At 43.5% G+C, this 16,099-nt stretch overlaps 1 protein-coding gene and 1 long non-coding RNA gene across 10 annotated transcripts in view; one reads left to right on the plus strand and one right to left on the minus strand.

Annotated features, from left to right (window-relative positions):
- Positions 1-16,099, minus strand: part of HIBCH (3-hydroxyisobutyryl-CoA hydrolase) — a 536,626-nt gene that overhangs the window by 117,045 nt on the left and 403,482 nt on the right. For all 9 annotated transcript variants that reach the window (XM_073558177.1, XM_073558173.1, XM_073558174.1 and 6 more), the window contains 2 exons: positions 14,056-14,142; positions 12,059-12,117 (listed from right to left, as the gene is read on the minus strand). In XM_073558177.1, coding sequence (XP_073414278.1) covers positions 12,059-12,117; positions 14,056-14,142 — 146 coding nt within the window. The remainder of the gene's footprint in view (positions 1-12,058; positions 12,118-14,055; positions 14,143-16,099) is intronic.
- Positions 22-9,959, plus strand: LOC141067736 (uncharacterized). The gene is made up of 2 exons (XR_012226468.1): positions 22-475; positions 8,382-9,959. It is a non-coding gene; the product is annotated as an uncharacterized lncRNA (long non-coding RNA).

The following is a 16,099-nucleotide window of genomic DNA, read 5'->3' on the forward strand; positions in this document are numbered from 1 at the left end:
TTTTTTTTTTTTACTGTTTTAATGCAGCCACTGGGGGCTGTCATTTTACCTTGCAGGTTTGTTATGGCTGCTGAACGACACTTTCCATCCTCAAATATGGCAGTCCCAGGGCATAGGAGACAGCGTTCGGATGCCGACCCTATCTCTATTATTGTAGCAGCATCAGCTGTGAACAGGGCATGCCTCTCTCTGTGTAGCTTAGAGCCTAGCACTATCCTTTTAGCTCCATTTACACTCTTTTGCAAGCCCTGTTATGCTGGATGCTGTACTGTTCAGTTCTGGCATAACAGGTCTTGGATGTTCACACTGCACATACTAGAGTAGCTGCAGGAGATCAGGAGAGGATACAGGACGAGCTCCTGGAGACCTGACGAGCTGCTGTTTGAAAAAGACCCTAGCATCTGCTCTTTGCAAAAGACCCGAGGAGCTGCTGCCTGCTCTTTGCAAAAGACCCGAAGATCTACTGGACATCAAGGTACTGCTGTAGACAAGACGGCCCTGCTGTTTACCAGTGGTGCTGCAGCAACGACAGGAGTGGGGTGGTGACATCACTATCAGGGCTGCAGAGGTGAAGTGCCAGGAATCCTGCCTTTTGTACAGAGGCAAAAATATTACAGGTGGTTGATGGTATATATAGGGGGAGATGGTATATGTAGATTGTGCATGGCATATACAGGGGGAGATGGTATACGGAGGTTGTGCATGGCATATACAGGGGGAGATGGTATACGGACAGCGGCGGACTGGAACACCTTGGGACCACCAGAGAAAATCATTCTTGGGGCCCACTATGTAGCTGCATAGAAAGAAATACAAGACCACCTATTATGCTGTAAAACACGCTAATATTCGGGTATAATATAAGGTAGAATATATCTTAATTATGTAGCAGGAGTTGGGGTAGCCTCCCTAATAGAATATAAATATAAAGCAGCCTACTCAAATAGTATAATGCAGCCTCCTCATAGAATATAATGCAGCCATCTCATAGAATATAATGCTGCCCCCCTCATAGAATATAATGCTGCCCCCCTCATAGAATATAATGCTGCCCCCCTCATAGAATATAATGCTGCCCCCCTCATAGAATATAATGCTGCCCCCCTTATAGAATATAATGCTGCCCCCCTCATAGGGTATAATGCTTCCCCCCCTCATAGGGTATAATGCTGCCCCCCCATAGAATATAATGCTGCCCCCCTCATAGGGTATAATGCTGCCCCCCTCATAGGGTATAATGCTGCTCCCTCATAGGGTATAATGCTGCCCCCCTCATATAATATAATGCTGCCCCCCATAGGGGTATAATGCACTCCCTCATAGGGTATAATGCACCCCCTCATAGAATATAATGCTGCCCCCCTCGCGGGGTATAATACACCCCCTCATAGGGTATAATGCTGCCCCCCCTCATAGGGTATAATGCTGCCCCCCTCTTAGCGTATAATGCACCCCCTCATAGAATATAATGCTGCCCTCCTCACAGGGTATAATGCACCCCCTCATAGGATATAATGCTTCCCCCACTCATAGGATATAGTGCACCCCCTCATAGGGTATAATACACCCCCTCATAGGGTATAATGCTGCCCCCCCTCGTAGGGTATAATGCTTTTATATAGATACGTAGATATAGATAGACATAGAGATAGATAGATAGATAGATAGATAATGGATAAATACATAGATATAGAGAGAGGTAGCTATAGATAGAAAGATAGATATAGAGATATATAGATAGATACAGATATATATAGATAATAGATATAGAGATAGATAGATAGACAGATATGGGATAAATAGATAGATCTATGGATAGATGGATAGATAGATATATCGATAATAGATATAGATAGCTACAGATAGATAGAGATAGATAGAAATAGTCTATCTATATCTCTCTAGATCTATCTATCTCTATATCTATTTATCTCTATATCTATCTCTCTCTATATATCTAAAATAGAGATAGATAATATAGAGATAGATAGATATAGAGATAGATATGGAGATAGGCTAGATAGTTAGAGATATAGGGATAGATAGATATAGAGATAGATAGAGATATAGATAGATAGAGATAGATATATAGAGATAGATATATAGAATAGATAGATAGATAGATATAGAGATATAGAAATAGAGATAGATAGATATAGATATAGAGATAGATAGATAGATACATAGAGATAGATAGATATAGAAAGAAATATAGAGCGATAGATATAGAAATAGATAGAGATAGATAGAGATATAGATATATAGATAGATAGGATAGAGAGATAGATAGATATAGAGATAGATAGATAGATTATAGATATAGAGATAGATATAGAGATTGATAGATAGAGATAGATAGATATATAGATAGATATAGAGAGAAATATAGAGAGATAGATAGAGGGATAGATAGATAGATAGATACAGTAGATATAGAGATAGATAAATAGATATAGAGATAGATAGATATAGAGATAGATATAGATAGATAGATATAGAGACAGATAGATAGATATAGAGATAGAGAGACAGATAGATAGATATAGAGCTAGAAAGATACAGAGATAGATAGATATAGACATATATAAAAAAAACAAAACATAATACTCACCTCTCCTCCTCGGTCCCACACTGATCCCGGCTTCAGTGTCAGGAGCTGCCCCGTCTGCCACACAGCGGGTGCGCGATGTAGTGACGTCATCGCGCACCGGCTGTGAGTCAGCAGAGGGGACTGATGGGAGAGAGAACGTCAGATGACGCTCTCTCCCATTACAATTGAGGGTGGTGCCGGCCCTCACTGCCGCATAGCGGCTTATTTTGCTGTGGGGCGGGGGCCCTGGGGGAGTGGAGATGATGAAATGATATTCACTGCTTTCCACGCCCATGCCATTTCCGGCCACAGAACTGCCGCTCACTGGATTTTTTTTCTTTTTCGGACCATTCTCTGTAAACCCTAGAGATGGTTGTGCGTGAAAATCCCAGTAGATCAGCAGTTTCTGAAATACTCAGACCAGCCCTTCTGGCACCAACAATCATGCCACGTTCAAAGGCACTCAAATCACCTTTCTTCCCCATACTGATGCTCGGTTTGAACTGCAGGAGATTGTCTTGACCATGTCTACATGCCTAAATGCACTGAGTTGCCGCCATGTGATTGGCTGATTAGAAATTAAGACACACAGTTGGACAGGTGTACCTAATAAAGTGGCCAGTGAGTGTATACCAGGATGAGGGAGACATACCAGAATGGAGGGGCCATATACCAGAATGGAGGGGCCATGTATGCAAATCTATACAGTGCAGACCAAAAGTTTGGACACACCTTCTCATTCAGAGAGTTTTTTTTATTTCCATGACTATGAAAATTGTAGATTCACTCTGAAGGCATCAAAACTATGAATTAACACATGTGGAATTATGTAATTAACAAAAAAGTGTGACAACTGAAAATATTTCTTATATTCTAGGTTCTTCAAAGTATCCACCTTTTGCTTTGATTACTGCTTTGCACACTCTTGGCATTCTCTTGATGAGCTTCAAAAGGTAGTCTTCTTTGAAGGAGAAGGTGTGTCCAAACTTTTGGTCTGTACTGTATGTGGGCAAATGGGAAGAAGCCCACATTTTCAAAAATGGCCTGTTATGTAAGGGACTTATATTGTGGCGTCGATTCATAGACGACATTCTATTTATTTGGCATGGAGCGGAAGCAGACCTAAACTTGTTCATTTCAAGCCTTAACAATAATGACTTTGCCCTGGGATTTAGGCTGCTTTTACACTTACCGTGTTTTTGCGGACCGATCTTGCGTCCCCAATAGATTTCTATGGGGCCGCAAAATTGGCCCGCAAAAATTCCACGGTGCGCCGTACGGCCGTACTTGCGGCCGAGGTAAAAGATCGAGCTTGCTCGATCTTGTCATGTCTGCCTTGTCTGTTTTGCCTCAAGAACCCCTGTAGCGGTGTGCACGCGCATCTCATGTCTGCTATCTTGCATGTTCCCTAGAGGAGTGTGCACACTCATCTCATGTCTGTTGAGCTGCAGGATGCCTGCGTTTCTGCTCTGCCTTCTGTGATTATCTCATCATATCTAGAACCCCTGATCATGTGTCCTTCCTATGTTCCAGCATAGGCTGGTTCTGCAATCATCTCTGCATGTCTGGAACTCTGATCATGTGACTGCTCCCTGTGATCCTGGAGGATTGAACTGGAAGTTCTTCGCTGGTCCTGACCCGGAAGTGGAGGTGCTATGCCCTATATCAGACCGCCCCTTCCTATGTTCAGGGCCTGAGTATAGTGTTGCTTCCCTGCATGGCTGCTTGGTCTGCTGGGTTGCCCTTGCACTTTGCTCTGTCGTGCGTCTCTGCACACGCTCCGTGCTCGTATTCCGTCTCTTGTCTCGTGCTTTGTCTCGTGTTGTCCTTCGTGCTTTGTTTGGCCTCGCTATGCTTCCTTGTTATGCTATGTTCTGTACCCTGTCCCTGACATGTCTCTCTACACGTGCAGGCCTCCGCTCTGTATCCTGTCCCTGACATGTCTCTCTACACGTGCAGGCCTCCGCTCTGTATCCTGTCCCTGACGTGTCTTTCTACACGTACAGGCCTCCGCTCTGTACCCTGTCCCTGATGTGTCTCTCTACACATGCAGGCCTCCATTCTGTACCCTGTCCCTGGCGTGCCTCTCTACACGTGCAGGCCTCCGCTCTGTACTCTGTCTAGTCCCAAGGCTCTCCCGTGGCCTGGCTCTGGGCTTCGGCCTACGCTCAGCTGCTAGACTCTGTCCCTGGCGTGTCTCTCCACACGGGCAGGACTCGTCTTGTACTTTGCCCCTGGCATGCCCTCTGCATGCGCAGGAGTCTGCCTCTTACCCTATGCCTTGTCTCTGATGTTTTGTGTGCCCTTGCACTTTTCGTACTAGGATTTGCCATGCTGTTTTGCATGCGTCTCTGTCCTGTACCTTTGCCTAGCCCTGACTTGTGGCTCCGTGCCCTCGTGCAGCGCCTGGTCGCCCTGTGCCTGCATGTAGTGCCTCAGCCATGCCACCCCTAGTCTTGCTCGCTTGTGTGCCTCAGCCGTGCCCACCGTCCAGTGCTATAGTGGTTACCGGCTGTTTGAGCCGCAGCTGGGCCGCCTCTAAGTCGTGCCCGCCTGCTTATGCCACCGTTGGTACCGCCTGCCGGTGCCCCAGCCGTGGTTTCCGTGCTCCCTTGCACGCACGCTGGTTTTCGCACTGTGCCTTTTCGTGCTACTCTTGCACAAAGTCTTTTGCTTACTTTGCTCTGCTCTGAACCCTGTCTTGCCTGTCGGATTCCGTAACCTGCCGACCGCTGCGAGAGGTCCGGACCTAGATGACTGCGGCCTGATGTCCGGAGCTGATTTCCGCAGTCTGATTCCTGGACCCTGTCGGTCGATGCCAGCACCCCGGATTCCGATGCCACCGTACCCTATCTTGGTCCCTGGCGTGTCCTCTGTACGCGCAGGCCTCCGTCCTGTATCTCTCACTGGTGTGTCTCTTCGCACGCGCAGGCCACCGTCCCTGTACCTGTCCCTGGCATGCCCCTTGGCATGCGCAAGCCTCCGTCCTGTGAACCTGACCCGGGCGTGTTTGTTGACACGCATCCTGTTTCTAACTTTGTCTTGTCTCCTTGCATGGAACCCTGGTTTGCTTACCGGATGTCCGGAACCTGCCGATCACCTTCAGAGCTACAGAATCTGATGTCCGGGTTGATCGTTGCCTGCTGTCCGGAGTCCGATGTCCTCGTGCCTCTGTCTACCATCTGCACGTATCATGCTTTTGACCTCGGCGTGCCCTTGCACGCACCTTGCTCTATGTACTCTGTGTGTTCACGTTTTGCACCGGTTATACCCTGAAGTGTTCCTCATGCCTTGGACCTCGGCGTGCTCTTGCACGCATCTTGCTTTATGTACTTTGTGTGTTCACGTTTTGCACCTGTTGTACCCAGAAGTGTTCCTTAATGAAGTTTCCTTGAACTAACGTCTTGTCTCGCCTTGTCTTGTTTCCCTGAGCCGGCCGTCTGGTCCAGCTGCTGTGGTGGCTCACCCCCTTGGTCTTGCCCCTGACACTCCCTGTATAGGGGGTGGATTCCCACTAGGTCAGCTCGCCCTAGGTGGGTGGGTGCCACGGCCCAGAGGGTCCACTCATTCAAAGGGAAAACGACTCAGCGTAAGCTGACGCTCGTCATAGATCTCTTTCACAGCGTATGGACACGGCCCCCAATTAAAATCAATTGGGCCGCAAAAACAAACGGAAGTTTGTTTTTGCGCTGCACCGTGACTTCTGGTCTTGCGGAACACCGTTTTTTTTCTCCAATACTATTTCCATAGTATTGGAAAAATGAAAAACGGCGATCTAAAAGCTTTTTTACAGTCTGTTATTGCAGCAGACCGTAAAAAATGTGGCGGTAAGTTCCGCAAAAAAAACGGTAAGTGTAAAAGTAGCCTTACAACTACCATCAGTAGCACAAGTGTGAATTTCTTTGACCTTACCATTTGTGTGGAAAATAACTTAATTATAGTGCTTTGAAGAAAGCACTATCTTGTAATCCGAACGCTGCTAACTTATTCTTCTTCTGCTTCTTCTTCTTATTATTCAGTTGATTTTCCGCAATTTTTGCGGCCCGAACCGCTACACGCACAGACTCCGTTGAGGTGTCATTTCGAAACCAGAGTTCACGAGTGGTTTGCTAAGTAATTTTCGTGTTGATCGGCTTTGTAGTTTTTGCGCAATTTGCGTTTGAAAAAAAAATTTTCCTCAATGCATTTCAATGGGAAAATGTTGGCACAGGGAAAACATGCCCTGAAGCGATTCAAATGGCAGTTAAGCTCATTGATATGCGCAGGCAGACCCAGTTACTATGCCAACGCCTACGAACTATACATGACCCCACCAGGACAGAGTTTCTGGCAGATAATATCAGCTCTTAAAGCGAAACCCACAGCACAAATGCAAATCTAGCTTCATCACATGACGCATGCCCGAGAGAGAATGCGCCAAAGTAGATTTAGAAGCCCAGTGAGCCAAACTGGCTCTTAAAGGGGCGACGCACCGAAATGAGTCTTAAAGGGCCGGCGCGCCAAATCGACAGCTGAGTGACCCCAGGCTCCAAATCAGAGGCTGAGCCACCCCGGCCTCTAAATCGGAGGCTGATGGACCCTGGCCTACAAATCGGAGGCTGAGCCACCCTGGCCTCCAAACCGGACCCAGAGTGGCCCCCTGCCCACCAAATCAGACCCTGAGGGGTCCCGCCCACCAAATTGAACTGAAGAGTGGCCCCGCCCACCAAATCGGACCCAGAGTGGCCCCGCCCACCAAATCTGACCCAGAGTGTCCCCGCCCACCAAATCGGACGCTATGGGGCCCCGTCCACCAAATCGGACTCTGAGAGGACCCGCCCACCAAATCGGACCCTGAGGGGCCCCGCCCACCAAATCGGACCCTAAGGGGCCCCGCCCACCAAATCGGACCTTAAGGGGCCCTGCCCACCAAATTGGACCCTGAGAGGCACCCACAGTTAAAACGGATCCTGAGTTGAAAGTCTTGCAGGGGCAGCAGGCAAGTCTCTCTTAAAGGGGCAGCCCGGGCAGCATTTCAAAGCACTATCTGTACTTCCTTCAGGAAATACACATCTAGTTACTAAATGTTACTGCAAGGATGTGGACTCAAACAGTTTCATACATATTAATAGTTGCCATTTACCAATATGGCTTACCAATATCACCAAGGGCCAATACACCAGAATTAGGCAAAATTGCACCAAAATTGAGGATTACCACACTGAAACTAAATACCTTACAAAACAATTTTTGGAAAAGGGATATAATTTACCAGCATTGGAAAAAGCCAGACAAGTGATCAGTATCCCTAGGCGGAATCTAGTACATAAAATACAGTCTAATTCTAACCCACTCAGTCTTCAACAACAAATATATATATTTCCTATACTGGTCAACAAAAAAATCATCAGCGAAGTAATATGTCTGTTTTATGGAGTTTGATGTGCCGATTCCAAAAATATGCTTAGTTTTGCTCTATCACAAAGTTTCTGAGATAGAAGTATTTTTGTTATTACGTTATTTTTGCATTTTCAATATACAGGGAGGGCCATTTATATGGATACACCTGGGTGGGCCATTTATAAAGTTGGGTCCAAAATGGCCAACTTCAAAATGGTCACCATGGTCACCACCCATTTTGAAAAGTTTTCTCCCTCCCATATATTAATGTGCTACAAAAAGGAAGTTGATATCACCAACCATTCCCATTTTATTTAGGTGTGTCCATATAAATGGCCCACCCTGTAAGTGTTTTTTCCTATGTTATTCGTATTCCTATGCTTGTCTAACATAATTGTGAATTTTCTTACAGGGACAACATGGGAAGGAGTATATGAGGAATATGAGGAAATTGGTTATGCCATTTGTTGTTACCATGATTTGAAGAGAACCTAGAATTCATAGTGATGACTGCTACTTTTGGTTTGTCAAACTGAAGGGCTTTTCTACAATGTACAAACATAAGATTAATTACTCTGAACTTGAATCTGCGGTTAGGCCAGTTCCACATGATGGTACCTTGCCAGTTCCTGTACCACCGTTGTCTGGACTGGATGAAAATGAAGTTCAATATGAAGACTATGGAGCTGAAGCTACTGACGAAGACATGGAAACCTCAAGTCAAGATGAGTATGTACCTGATGGAGCAACCTAGCAGCCAGAACGCTTTACTCAACATGAATTAAATGATCTCATCAGAGACCTTTCATTGTCAAAAGATAAGGTTGAACTTCTTGCATCTAGGTTGAAACTGCAGAATTTTCTTCATGATGATGTCAAAGTGTGTTACTGAAACAGAAGTAACACTTTTACACAATTTTTCACAGTTGATGGACCAATGGTGTACTGTAACAACGTGAATGGCCTCTTTGAAGAACTGAATCTAGAATATTTTGTTGCAGATTGGCGATTGTTTATTGACTCATCCCACGGAAGTTTGAAAGCAGTATTGCTTCACAACAGAAATATGAAACCATCAATCCCTATTGCTCACTCATTTCATCTAAAGGAAAGTTATGAAAATCTGTGAGTTGTTTTGATGCTATACAATATAAGCATCATCAATGGCATATCTGTGGAGATTTCAAAGTGCTTGGTCTGCTAATGGGATGGCAAAGAGTTTTCACAAAATGTTGTTGCTTCTTGTGTTTATGGGACAGTAGAACTACAGTAGAGCATTATGTTCATCGTGATTGGGGACAGAGAAACATCCATGCTCCAGGTAGAGACAATGTTCAGCAAAATCCTTTAGTTGCTCCAACAAAAATCTTTCTTCCTCCACTACATATAAAGTTGGGATTAAAAACTTTGTGAAAGCCATGGCAAAGACAAATTCACAAGGGTTCCAGTCCATTTCACAGAAATTCTCCAGCATATCACCAGCAAAACTGAAGGAAGGGGTATTTGTTGGTGCTCAGCTCAGAGAGCTTATGAGAGAAGATGTGTTTGAAGGAACTTTAAATGATAAAGAATTGAGATCTTGGAAAAGCTTCAAGTGGATCTTTGAAAACTTCTTAGGATAACAAAGACCTCCAGAATATGTTGAAGGTGTTGAGGAACTGCTAAATGCATACCAGTGTCTTGGATGTTGCACTTCTCCGAAAATTCACATTTTGCATTCACATTTAGATTTCTTCCCTTAAAATCTTGGGGATGTAAGCGATGAACAAGGCGAGCGGTTTCACCAAGACATTAAAGTAATGGACCACCGCTACCAGGGTTTTTTGGAATGACTCAATGATGGCAGATTACTGTTGGATGTTATATAGGAACAACCCTGAAAAATCGTATTAACGACAGTCTAATGTCAAGCACTTTTAATTTCTGCCCACATTTTGGTTTCTATTTTGCATGGGAATTTATTTTGGATCAATAAAAACTTTTGTAAGCTGAAGCATTTTTTTTCTGATATGTAGATTACTGTTTTCTTCATATCACCAGTATATTTGCTATACCTTATAATGCTGCTCCATGGAAACTATACGTGCTACAGAAAAACTATATAAAGTGCTCTCAGTGAGAGAAACAAAATTGGAATCTTGTGGGTGTGATACCTTTTAATGGCTAACAAATTATAGTGAATGATGTTACAAAGCAAGCTTTCAAGTCAACTTACGTCTCTTCATTAGGCTGATATAACAAAATATTTGAAGAAACCTCATTTATATACAGTAGAGAGTACAGGCATGGTGTGATACATGGACATTTCAATAAACAAACACTGAGCTTGAAGAGAGAATCCTTAAATAGGCAAGATTAGATAAGTGGTGTAAAAGTTCTGTGAGATCAAACTTTCACACCACTTATCTAATCTTGCCTAATTAAGGATTCGCTCAAGCTCAGTGTTTGTTTATTGAAATGTCCATGTATCACACCAAGCCTGTGCTTTCTACTGTACAAACCCTGAACACACCAGAGTGTGTTCGATTTTGGTTTCATCTGACCAGAGCACCTTCTTCCACATGTTTGGTGTGTCTCCCAGTTGGCTTGTTGCAAACTTTAAATGAAACGTTTTATGGATATCTTTGAGAAATGGCTTTCTTCTTGCCACTCTTCTATAAAGGCAAGATTTGTGCAGTGTACAACTGATTGTTGTCCTATGGACAGACTGTCCCACCTCAGCTGTAGATCTTTGCAGTTCATCCAGAGTGACTATGGGCCTCTTGGCTGCATCTCTGATCAGTCTTATCCTTGTTAGAGATGAAAGTTTAGAGGGACGCCGGGTCTTGGTAGATTTGCAGTGGTATGATACTCCTTCCATTTTAATATGATTGGTTGCACAGTGCTCCTTGGGATGTTTAAAGTTTGGGAAATCATTTTGTATCCAAATCCGGCTTTAAACTTCTCCACAACAGTATCACGGACCTGCCTGTTGTGTTCCTTGGTCTTCATTATGCTCTCTGTGCATCAAACAGAACCCTGAGACTATCACAGAGCAGGTGTATTTATACGGAGACTTGATTACACACAGGTGGATTATATTTATCATCATTAGTCATTTAGGACAACATTGGATCATTCAGAGATCCACAATGAACTTCTGGAGTGAGTTTGCTGCACTGAAAGTAAAAGGGCCGAATAATATTGCACGCACCACTTTTCAGTTTTGAATATCCACAAAAATTTAAAATAACCAATAAATTTTGTTCAACTTCACAATTGTGTTCCACTTGTTGTTGATTCTTCACCAAAAATTTACATTTGGTATCTTTATGTTTCAAGCATGATATGTGGGAAAAGGTTGAAAAGTTCCAGGGGGCCGAATACTTTCGCAATACACTGTATGTATCTTTTATCCCACATATTTACATTCAGCCACAATCGTTCATATATCTGATATCAATACAGATCAAATAACTGCGCAATGACGTTTAAACACTTTTATTCCAGCTCAGAATGCCAAGCCTCACATGCATAGAGCGATACTATTCCATGAATGAATGAATAGGCATCATTGTATAAGTAGGCAGTTCGGCGTTAACCCTGATGAAGAAAGACCGCGTCCTTCGAAACGCGTTGGTTGACTGACCCTGTTATGCACCTGTCGACTAGTTCTCGTGATGTCACGTTACACCACGCCCCTCGCTCGCCTCACCACAGTCTTGGCAGCGCTTCCGTCCGGAGCCCACCAGCAGCCGGCTTCTCTGTGCACCCGGGAGTGTCGCAACAACGGGAGGATGTTCCCCCAGCTCCTATCTCCTGGTACATGTGTGTGCTGCAACCTCTAACCCACGGTGCGATACACTACCATACGACAGTACAAGAAAGTGTCGCCAGAAACCATTAACGGAGTGATTCATCTTTTGCCCTTAACACTATTGAGATGCTGATACATTAAGTGACCTTTTTATTGCTATATTTTACCATAACACATTTTTGTACGAATTTACAATACATATATTGTGTGTCCAAAATATTATGTTTTCATGACCATCAACAGGGTATTTGTAACAGAAAAGTGTACTTATAGATATAATACAAATGTGTTACCTGTTGATTTTGTCCAAATGTTCTGCAAGAATAAAAGGGTCATCTTTACTGGCCTTACTCTAGGCAAAAAAAAACAGAACAAAACACAGATATAACATCAAGTCCTAAGATTATTTAAATGAATTTTCTAAATGTAAGACAGACTAAAATAACATCAGTAAGTCCTATAAGTCCCCAATGTTGACAACAAAAAACAGGATTTGTTTCAATCAGTCAAAACTCAGCTTATGTCTTATACTGCTCTGGAACTGTTATGCGATAATATGGTTAACAAAGCTCGTATTTCAATTCTGATAAATTGTATCCCAATTTAATTAAAAGTTCTAAAAGCAAAAAAAAAATAATAATACATTTCTGTCTAACATTTTAGAACGTTTTGAAATCAGTTCTGTTTAATGCCTGCTATATCCTTTCTCCAATATACACGGTAGCGGTAGACTTTATCACACACTGATGCAATTACCGTATATACTCGAGTATAAGCCAAGATTTTCAGCCCATTTTTTAAGGCTGAAAGTGCCCCTCTCGGCTTATACTCGAATCATATACAGGTGGGTCGGCGGGGGAGGGGGAGCGCGGGTGTCAGAGATCATACTCATCCCCTCCTGGCGCAGTCTCTGAAGCCCCCCTGCTTCTTCCATGGTATTGGCGCCCCAGATCTTCCTGCGTTCAGCGGTCACGTGGTACTGCTCAATAAAGTCATGAATATGCACATATTCATGACTTTAATGAGCGGTACCACATGACTGCTGAAACCTGGAAGAGCTGCAGCGCCGAGACCATGGAAGAAGCAAGAGGGCTGCAGAGACCGTGCGCCAGGAGAGGGTGAGTATGACGGGGGATAACTGGGAGCAGTGCAATATTCACCTGTCCCCGTTCCACCGCCACGCGCCACTCTGTCCTCCGCATCCTCTGACTTTGACGTTCAGGTCAGAGGGCGCGATGATGCAGTCAGTGCGCGCCCTCTGCTGAACATCACTGCAGAGACCCAGGAGGCAGAGCGTCGCACGGCGGTGGAAGGGGACAGGTGAATATCGCAGATGCTGAGGTCCTGAGCCAGCGGTGACACCGGAACCTGGCCCCCATAGCAAGCCGGTGTCCCCGCCTGCTCAGGACACCGGCACCTAGCCTCCAGCGACAAGAGGTGAGTGTGTCAATTTTTTTTTAATTGCAGCAGCAATATATGGGCCGTCTATGGAGCATCTTCTTGGGCCACCATTAACCCTTGTGCAGCATTTTATGGGGGGTATTTATCTATGAAGAATCTTCTTGGGCCACCATTAACCCTTGTGCAGCATTTTATGGGGGGTATTTATCTATGGAGCATCTTCTTGGGCCACCATTAACCCTTGTGCAGCACCACCCTCAGCTTATACTCAAGTTAGTAAGTTTTCACAGTTTTTTGTGGCAAATGTAGGGGTCTCGGCTTATACTCGGGTCGGCTTATACTCGAGTATATACGATAATTTAATAGTGTTGCAATTTACAATAACGAAGAGCTACCCACTATACTTGGACAGACCATTCTAAGTGAGTACCACCGATCCCCAATCTGGAGCTGCCCTTTTTACTTAATAAAAGAGTGGGCAGCCACAGACTAGTGATTTTATGAAGATTAGTGTCAAAAGTGCTCATAAGTGCTATTATTGCCCCATCAAAAGGGCTAGACTTACTACTAAAGATAGGTCCAAATTTCCAAGTTGTGGGATCCAGGCATGCAGAAGGAGAACTCAAGATCCTTCATAGCCCCTCTCTATTTTCACTTACCCAGCACTGCCATGTATTTTAATAAGCTGTTGCCAAATGGTATTATTATCTCTTTGACAGTTTGGGAACAGCTTAGTAATGTAGAGGGCAGAACTGGGTTAGTGAAAAGAGCATACATCATTTATGAAGTGGGTGTCCACGTAGTGGACAAAACCTTTACATTCTTTTAAACTGATCTACTTTTCTAACTTGTTTTATTACAAAATATCAAATCAACTATAACCAGGTACCTGTTTGTCGTAAGCATCAAGTACATCAGTGATATCTTCTTTGGATGGACTTTTCAATGTTAAAAGGTCTTTTTCTAAGGAAGGGATCTATAAAAGAAACTTTAATGGCTAAATAGATAGGACGCAACAAAAGATGTGTGCAAATAGATAAACTCAGAATATGTAAAGAATACATATTTCTACTTGTAATCCATACAGCATTAATATCTCATGGGTATAGGATTCTAGGCGAAGTATCAGTTGGTCACTGATTAAGATGTAAAAGTTTAGAAATTACGGTAATTGATTTTTCTTGAATCCTCTTAGTACGTGTAATACAAGTAAGACTATAGGAGATTTGTAGCTTACAAAAATGGAAAGAAAAATAAATTCTCTGCATGTTTCACAACCAGGCAAAAAAATGCATAAAATCTACCTTTAGGAAGCATTATCAAATACTACAATAGTAATACCCTAAGGTCGGAGTCACTAAACGTACAGTATGAAAAATTGGTCCGAGAGTTGCACAAGAATCATGCGAGTACAATTCGATTTTGCATCCGATTTACATCCGAATGCAGTGCGATTGAATGCGATTTTAACATGAGCTTTTACATTGAGCAATTTTCTATGTAATTCGCAAGATGATTTCACTGCACTCAAACAAGCAACACTCACATTCAAATCAGCTCTCACCTCTGCTAAACAGGCCTACTTTATATCCCTTGTATCTTCCTTATCCCACAACCCCAAACAGTCGTTCAACATTTTTACAGTTAGGTCCATATATATTTGGACAGAGACAATATTTTTTATTTTTGGTACTAGACATTACCACAATGAATTTTAAACAAAATAATTCAGATGCAGTTGAAGTTCTGACTTTCACCTTTCATTTGAGGGTATCCACATTAAAATTGGATGAAGGGTTTAGGAGTTTCAGCTCCTAACATGTGCCACCCTGTTTTTAAAGGGACCAAAAGTAATCGGACAATTGACTCCGAGGCTATTTCATGGACAGGTGTGGGCAATCCCTTCGTTATGTCATTCTCAATTAAGCAGATAAAAGGCCTGGAGTTGATTTGAGGTGTGGTGCTTGCATTTGGAAGGTTTTGCTGTGAAGGAAACATGCAGTCAAAGGAGCTCTCCATGCAGGTGAAACAAGCCATCCTTAAGCTGCAAAAACAGAAAAAAAACATCCAAGAAATTGCTACAACATTAGGAGTGGCAAAATCTACAGTTTGGTACATCCTGAGAAAGAAAGCACTGGTGAACTCATCAACGCAAAAAGACCTGGGCCCCCATGGAAGACAACAGTGGTGGATGATCGCAGAATAATATCCATGGTGAAGAGAAACCCCTTCACAACAGCCAACCAAGTGAACAACACTCTCCAGGAGGTAGGCGTATCAATATCCAAATCTACCATAAAGAGTAGACTGCATGAAAGTAAATACAGAGGGTTCACTGCACGGTGCAAGCCACTCATAAGCATCAAGAATAAAAAAACTAGACTGGACTTTGCTAAAAAACATCTAAAAAAGCCAGCACAGTTGGAAGAACATTCTTTGGACAGATGAAACCAAGATCAACCTCTACCAGAATGATGGAAAGAGAAAATTATGGCGAAGGCGTGGTACAGCTCATGATCTAAAGCATACCACATCATCTGTAAAACTCGGCGGAGGCAGTGTGATGGCTTGGGCATGCATGGCTGCCAGTGGCACTGAGTCACTAGTGTTTATTGATGATGTGACACAGGACAGAAGCAGCCGAATTAATTCTGAGGTATTCAGAGCCATACTATGTGCTCAGATCCAGCCAAATGCAGCCAAACTGATTGGTCGTTGTTTCATACTACAGATGGACAATGACCCAAAACATAAAGCCAAAGCAACCCAGGAGTTTATTAAAGCAAAGAAGTGGAATATTCTTGAATGGCCAAGTCAGTCACCTGATCTCAACCCAATTGAGCATGCATTTCACTTGTTAAAGACTAAACTTCAGATAGAAAGGCCCACAAACAGTTGATCTCCATGAGTTCATTCATCCTCATTTTTCACAG

This window comes from Dendrobates tinctorius, unplaced genomic scaffold (assembly GCF_039654945.1).
Source record: "Dendrobates tinctorius isolate UK_male_01 unplaced genomic scaffold, ASM3965494v1 ptg000254l, whole genome shotgun sequence".
In the NCBI taxonomy this organism is placed as follows: Eukaryota; Metazoa; Chordata; class Amphibia; order Anura; family Dendrobatidae; genus Dendrobates; species Dendrobates tinctorius.